Source organism: Lissotriton vulgaris, chromosome 10 (genome assembly GCF_964263255.1).
Source record: "Lissotriton vulgaris chromosome 10, aLisVul1.2, whole genome shotgun sequence".
NCBI classification, from domain to species: domain Eukaryota; kingdom Metazoa; phylum Chordata; class Amphibia; order Caudata; family Salamandridae; genus Lissotriton; species Lissotriton vulgaris.
In genome coordinates, this window is record NC_141698.1 from 663,701,742 (window position 1) to 663,708,767 (window position 7,026).

General features: G+C 39.1%; 1 protein-coding gene across 1 annotated transcript in view; it reads left to right on the forward strand.

Annotated features, from left to right (window-relative positions):
- DNAJB6 (DnaJ heat shock protein family (Hsp40) member B6) overlaps window positions 1-6,826 on the forward strand; it is a 510,499-nt gene extending 503,673 nt beyond the window's left edge. The window contains exon 10 of the mRNA XM_086941496.1: window positions 4,682-6,826. Coding sequence (XP_086797622.1) covers window positions 4,682-4,764 — 83 coding nt within the window. The 3' untranslated portion in view covers window positions 4,765-6,826. The remainder of the gene's footprint in view (window positions 1-4,681) is intronic.
- Window positions 6,827-7,026: the final 200 nt, after the last annotated feature.

Here is a 7,026-nt window from a genome sequence, read left to right on the forward strand (position 1 = left end):
AGGATTTTTTTGGTCAAGCAAAAAAAGTAATTTTACAGAGAGCGTAAGTTTATGCATACAGCAGCTTGGAAAGACAGTTGTTTCTTTTGATTCGACCTAAGGCAAGACCGGTCTTTAAATACTGTTTATGACTACTACAGAATTGGCATTGTTTTGGAGCCCAATGTGATATATTGTTTTCAGTTCATTTGTGAGCCTCAATAATCAGCACGCCTTTTTACTATGGATTACAACATAAAGGAAACTGATTAATGAAGGCCACATGAAGCGGGGTATAATAAGTGTTAGTATTCTGAAATGTAGGAGAAAAGGGATCTTAATTTTTCCAAATCTACATGGTGGGCTCTATTAAAACCTGTGGTGCAATGTATTTGTCATCATCATTTACAGTTATTTTAAGCTTGCATTATTTAAGGTGTGACTTGGCTTAGTTATGCACAAAGTAATATAATTGCTTTATTCTTTAAGTGTGGTTTTTAATGTAAAGGCTATGCTTGCAGTATTATAATGGGGAAGATGCCATCCCAGGTAATATTATATATTAAAGTCACTAATTTGTTGCTTGACAATTTCCTCCTGAAAACTTGATGTATATACCAGGCCGTTTTAAACCATACCTACTTCTGCATTTAGGACCTTTTTTCTAATATTTCAATTGTACCTGCATATATGAGAAACAGAGAGAATAGCATTAACTTATGATTATCTATTATTCTAACTCAACAAGGTAATTTGTTTTATATAAAACGTAAAAGTAAATATTTGAGTCAAGATAAGAAAGGTATCTTGAATTACATTCTGATACAGCAAACATCAATTTTAAAGCAGAAGTATTACCAAAAGCATTTTTCAATAGGGGTTTGGACTGAAGACTTTGTAATATAGTCTAGTCCCTGATGCCAAGTCTCCACGCTGGTTCTTCACAGACCGTTTGGTCACCTTGAAGTTGTTATTCACAATGCAAAAAGTCTGTTGAGCCAAGGGCCCACAGTGCTTCCAGAAGCGAGGTTCCAGGTCACCCATTCCAGAATCCCAGAATTCTGTCGCTGGTCAATCATGCACGCAAGCGCTACTTAGAAGAAGGTCGGTGATTAAAAACCAAGTTCAAATATATAACTTGCTGGGCGCAGAAAACACATCAGTATTGTATAGAGTTCTGAAGTACAGAATGAAAAAGATCCTGCCATTGCTAAAATATTACCTCTAGATGTTTACATAATGTGCAAACACAGGGAAGGGAGGAGGTATTCAAGTTATTTGTAAGGTACCCTTGATGGTGTGGCTCTTCTAAAAAACGATCATCTATAAGAGCAAAAAGAAATCACACTGATTTATGTATAAATTAAAAGAAGCAAGATAGGTAAATAAATAAATAAGTTGGTACTAGATTGTCAACAATCCTAAAATAAGACACCTAAAGTTGTATAGAATTCTAATAAAGTATTCCAAGAATGTTTTCTAGTATAACTGACCCTTCAAAGGGTGTCAGGATCTACTTTGAACTCATGTGAGAACTTAGCAGATGCTTCTTGCCAGGCAATTATGAACATAAAATAGAAATTGACCACAAAACCGTGATCCAAGAAGAACTATGGATTAATATGACAATCATGCCTGCTGCTGAAGGCGATAATGGCCACTGAAGCTCTTCTACCTGAGTTGTAGGCAAAAGCCACAGACTTAGGTGGCTTTTAGGAGAGAGTGCATGGTAGCATCATAAAACCACTGAGGCTTAGTGGTGGCTACAGTACGTTCACTTGAGTGAGATGACTTGGAAATGGCTAATTGCCAGAAGGTCCCCATGGCAGTCAGCTAATTTAGAAAGCAGCTCACAAACAGCTAGATTCTCAAAAGGTTTGTAGAAAAATCAGAAATCTACTCATCATAGAGTTTTCTTTATAATCTGCATAGATTCCAAGCTTGCTACAGATGCACCATGATTCACTGGAGAATGCCTAGATATCAACATGTCATAAGTGTGTATGATCTGTCTTATTTCCTTATGGAGACTCCCGGAGAGAGTCGTAATGGCAGCCAGTCCACTGGAGTACGTCTGAGGAAATGTGTATTTATTTATCTGTTTTTGTTATATTTTAGAACATAAGTATGGACTCATAGCTCTGTAATAAATGCAGGGCTTTCATAATCTAGGCAGCTGTGTAGAATCCATTCTTGTATAGTTCAGCACTACTCTAAAAGGGATGCCATACTCTTACATATATCATAAACCTACCAACCAGCTCCACACATTTCTGACCATTGTTGGTCTTCTCACTGCAGGTCTTAAGACATAGAGTCCAGCACTGCACTATTCATCCTCACTGGCTTCCAATAAGAGCAAGAATAATATAATGTTTATTTGTCCACTCTCACCAGGATGTCTCCAGCCAAAAAGACTGCTTTAGTCGTACAAACATCTCTTGTTCACCATCTCCGTCTAAACAGCATAAGAAACTGAGACAGAGACTCATTGCTCTGTCTTAGTCTGCAGTGGAGAAGTGTGGCTCACGGTGTAGAGCAGGCAGACCCGGAAGCTGAGGTCAGACCCGGGACCAGGGTTCAATTCCCGACGCGGCAGGGTCTTGAGCTCAAATGTCCACGGACTCAATAATTCTCGCTTCGGTGCCTGCTCTAATCATGGGTTCTCACTCTGCAACTCTGGGCATTAAGCTTGCTAAATCTCCACAACGGCCCCCCTGCGGCGGGATGCCTGGCTTTCACCTTGGGGATGACCTGTAGGGGCTATCTCACAGGGAAAAGCCAGGACGGGTTCCCAAGGCAAGCGCCGGGAAACCTCCGGGTAGCTGTGCGCTCAATAAATGCAATAATAATAATAATAATAATAATAATAATTGCTCATGAGATGGCGCTAGTCCACGACTCGACTTTTGTCTTTGAAGTTCACAGCTTCTTATAGGATTGCATATAATGGTTAAGATGCATAAAAAGAGTTGTATCCTGAACACTCCATTGTTCGTTGAGAGGCCCCAACAACATCCTAGATAGGCAGAGGCAGCTACAGTGGTCTCTGATGGCCTTGTGAAAGGTCTACATTTCTGGATAGAAATCTTGAATTTTAGGTTCCATGCCCTTTTTGCCAAAGGTTCCCTCTCTAACCCTTCTTCATGGCTTCCCTAATGGGCCTATAAAGAAATCGAATATGGTGATGAGGGAATTCAAAGGGGATCCAGGTAAGTTATAAACTGACCTCCCTCCCTCACTTCCATGCTTCTGATCCCCAAACCCCCTATTTCTACGTAGGCATGAAGCACCTTCCTCCTCTTGTGGTGATAAAACAGGAAAATGAGCATCCTCTCCCAACAGCAAAGTTGATCTGTGAGTTGTTGCCAGGAATCCTTGAATTTAAAGTCCTGCAGCATTACCCATCTCGTTGCAAACACATATACTCTAAACTACTGGAACTGGGGGAGATTTTCTTCCCATGAACCTACAACACATATCACTCTGCACTAGGGGTGGCAACAGGTACTTTATTTTCTTGTGATGTGACATCACACTAGTAGAAAATGACATCACATCCATTTGAATAATTTCACAGGCCCATATGATAAGATTACTGTAATCCCTTGTGGCCAATAAGGCTGTTTATATCTTTAGGCACATAGGTTAAGAATAATGAAACACAAAGGGCCGCAGGTTGGAGGCTATCCGGCTGACATCAACGGTTTTATTTCAGACCGTCTTATTTCATTCTAGGCGGTCGGAATTGACAGTGTTTCCACCATCGGGATTATGATGTCGGTTTCCGAAAAGCTTTCCATGGCGGGCTTTCTGACATGTAGAGCCTGTCGGAAAGTGACTTTGGGGGCCCCTAGCAGTGCCCCCTTCTTCCTGCAGACTCCGGTTGGGGGCCGAGGAGGCACTCCATGTTAATCCCTGCACCTGTACCTTGAGGTGCCTACTACGCAGTGCAGGGATTAACAGATTCTCCCATTTCTCTATGGGAGCTTGTGCTACGGCAGGTTCACTGCCGCTGCACAAGTTCCCATAGAGACATGAGAGTACACTACGACACCATGTGAGGTCGCATTGTAATACTGCGGTCAGGACCGCCGACCAGAAGTTGTTCAATCCCGAATCCACGATGATGTCCCTGACTGACATCATAATCAGGGCCCAAATACTCATCTGCATTGAGAGAGGCTCTACGTTCATGTCTAGAAAGTCTAATATGTTTCCAAATGGGTATTTAACTTCACTCAGCTACATTACTTTAGTAGAATGTAATGAAACCTGCTGTTGAATTGGAAATGTCATTAGTGCACATATACATAGCATTTATTTTGTCAGGTGATTGAAGATTAAAATGTCTTTTCTATGGACCTTTTCTCCTTTTGCTTATTTACAGAAATATTCTTCATCAGGGGACAATTACACTTCAATTATATTTCATGAGGGACCCAGTTGCTTGTAAAAGACCTCACTCTCACTGCTGAGGAGGTTTTCCACAAGAGTTAAAATACAGATTGCACTATTCCCCGGCTACATTTATTCATGTAATTACTTTGCTATGTCACCCTCATTGTTTCCTCTTAATTCTGCACAAATCTACTTGGTATTTTTTAAGGCAAAGACACATTTACCGATTTTGTGGCATGTGATTGTTATACTGTAGTACACCAGTTTTGTGAACAGTGTTTTGTGAAACATGTTTTCCTAGGGTACAAAGATGGCGGTAAGCGGAAGAAGCCAAAGTACAGGGAGGAGCAGAAGAAGAAGAAGTCTTCCAAACCGAATCATTAAAATAAAAGTACCCCCGACAAAGGCTGTCAACAGACTTGCACCATATTACCTGAACATAACACTTGAGCACCGTTTTGCTTTGTGTATGTACATTTTTTCAGGACAACTCACACTTTTTAGAGAGGACGATGCTGGCTCTTGTTACACCTTACATTATGCTTGCATTATTTCTTATTTGTACAGTAGGGTGAGTAGTTTCAGTGGTCAGGTTACAATCCCCAGAATTGCCACTGAACCTGAGCCAAATGGACATACCTCCTGTTTGGGTTTGACAAGGCAGTGTGATTGTTAACGTTTTGCCTTCTTTGATGCAAAAACCTTGTTTTTTTGTGGGTTTTTTTTGCTGGTTTGCAGGGGGCCTGACTGGATCTGCTGGGATGTAGAGTGCATTTCAGTATGGCTAGTGAGTGCTAAAATAGTTGTGGTAAATACTCGGGAATGTAGAATTAGATTTTGGAGGCCACTGAAGTACAGTATGTAAACCACATTTCGAAGCTATTTTGCTCATACGACCTTCGCTCCTCAGAATGACAGACACACAGTGCTCAACCTGCAAATCCACATACTTCTAACGCAGGAAGAGTACATTTATTTCCATTTAATTTCATGAATGTATTGTATTTTCAAGGAAGTACCTGACCGCCCTTTGAAAGCTCCTGTAAGATTTGGATTAATCAATTCTGGTTAACTTTTCTTTGGGGTTTAGTTATTTTCATATATAAAGTGACGCCATGCATCCTCATGTTATATGATTTTTCAGCCATACAGTTCTGTACGGACAAATGATCAAATTCCAGGCGTAAATTACAACTCTTTTAACATTTTAAAAAATCTTTTACAAAAAGTTACATTTTTGTCCAGAATTTTACAAATCTTATTGATTGCGTGCTCAATTTGGATATGTTGATTTGGCTAAGAAACCAAAATGGTGCTCACATTTTGTTTTCATTTGATGATCCATTGTCCAAATTATAGTTATTTTTATCTGAAAAAATTGAACAGTGTTTCTCTGCAGTCGGGCATGTTTGCTCTATTGATTTCTCCCAATCTTATCAAGTTCCCTATGCATGATTTGAACTTTTCTCTAACCCATTCATTCCTACTCCATACCACGCAAAACTGTTTCTGTGCCTCCATTTGTGTCCTGCATGGTTCCTTGGTGGCAGCGTCTTCCATAATGCTTCTAATTTTATTTTCCTCTTTAACGTTTGATTTTGCCTCTTCTCAATCAATGTTTACTTATTTTTCAATATGATGTGAAGATTTTGTTTTGAAGTGTCATATGGAAGTCAGGTCTCCAGAACTTTTTGCAACACCTATTTCCCCAAAAGTTTGATTGAATTTCTTTGGTAATTTGAGCACGGCGGAATGCAGACCTGTTTTAGCTAGAACTGGATTAGGTGAAACATTTGCTGCGGATTTGATTAACCCAGCAATGATCTATTGAATCCTAATGTTGGTTAATATTGCTTTTTCAAAAACAATTCAGTAAAGATTCTTTTGTTTTTTTCCCCACCTTATCCCTTCAGTGTTTAGTGCTGTGTAATTCATTGAAAAATTAAGACAATTAATTAGAGGTGATTCCATTATTAATTAAAACAAATCTATTTAATAATTCAAATACTGTGTACATTGAATGTGACTTTCGGAGTATCTATATTGAATTTGTAGAATGAAATTCACAAGCAGTTTTATGGTCTAATTATAAGGGGTATCAACAGGAGACCTTAGATTCATCTAACTCAGTGCTTTCAAGAGATTAATTAATTGCATGTGTCCGGAATAGTTGGTGGAATAAGGAATGTTACTGCGTCCTAAAAATGTTCCAAGTCATTGAAACTCAAGTGAAAATTGATGCCACATGAGGCATCGTGAAAACTGTGAAAAACACCACTCTGTTGATTGAAATCCCTTTTATGTTTTGCGTAGTGGTCAAGTATGAAATGTGCCCAAAATTAAGCTTTTTTCACTCCATCAGAAAAGTCGGAGCACGTGCATTATGGGTAAATGTACACATGGATTAGGTCAATAATGAATAAAAGATATGGTGAATGCAAACTCATATGAAGTGGTCCTGGTGATTTTTTCTTTTCAATGAGAAAATGTGCTGCATACTTTTAAATGTATACCTGCCTTTTACTGTATTATGTTTAGCTTTTTGGGAGGAATGAAATGCATACTATCCATTTACTAGTAAAACTTGATTTCTTTTTTTAGAAGTAAATGATTATTTTTTAGTTTTTTTAAGAAGGGTTGATGGAA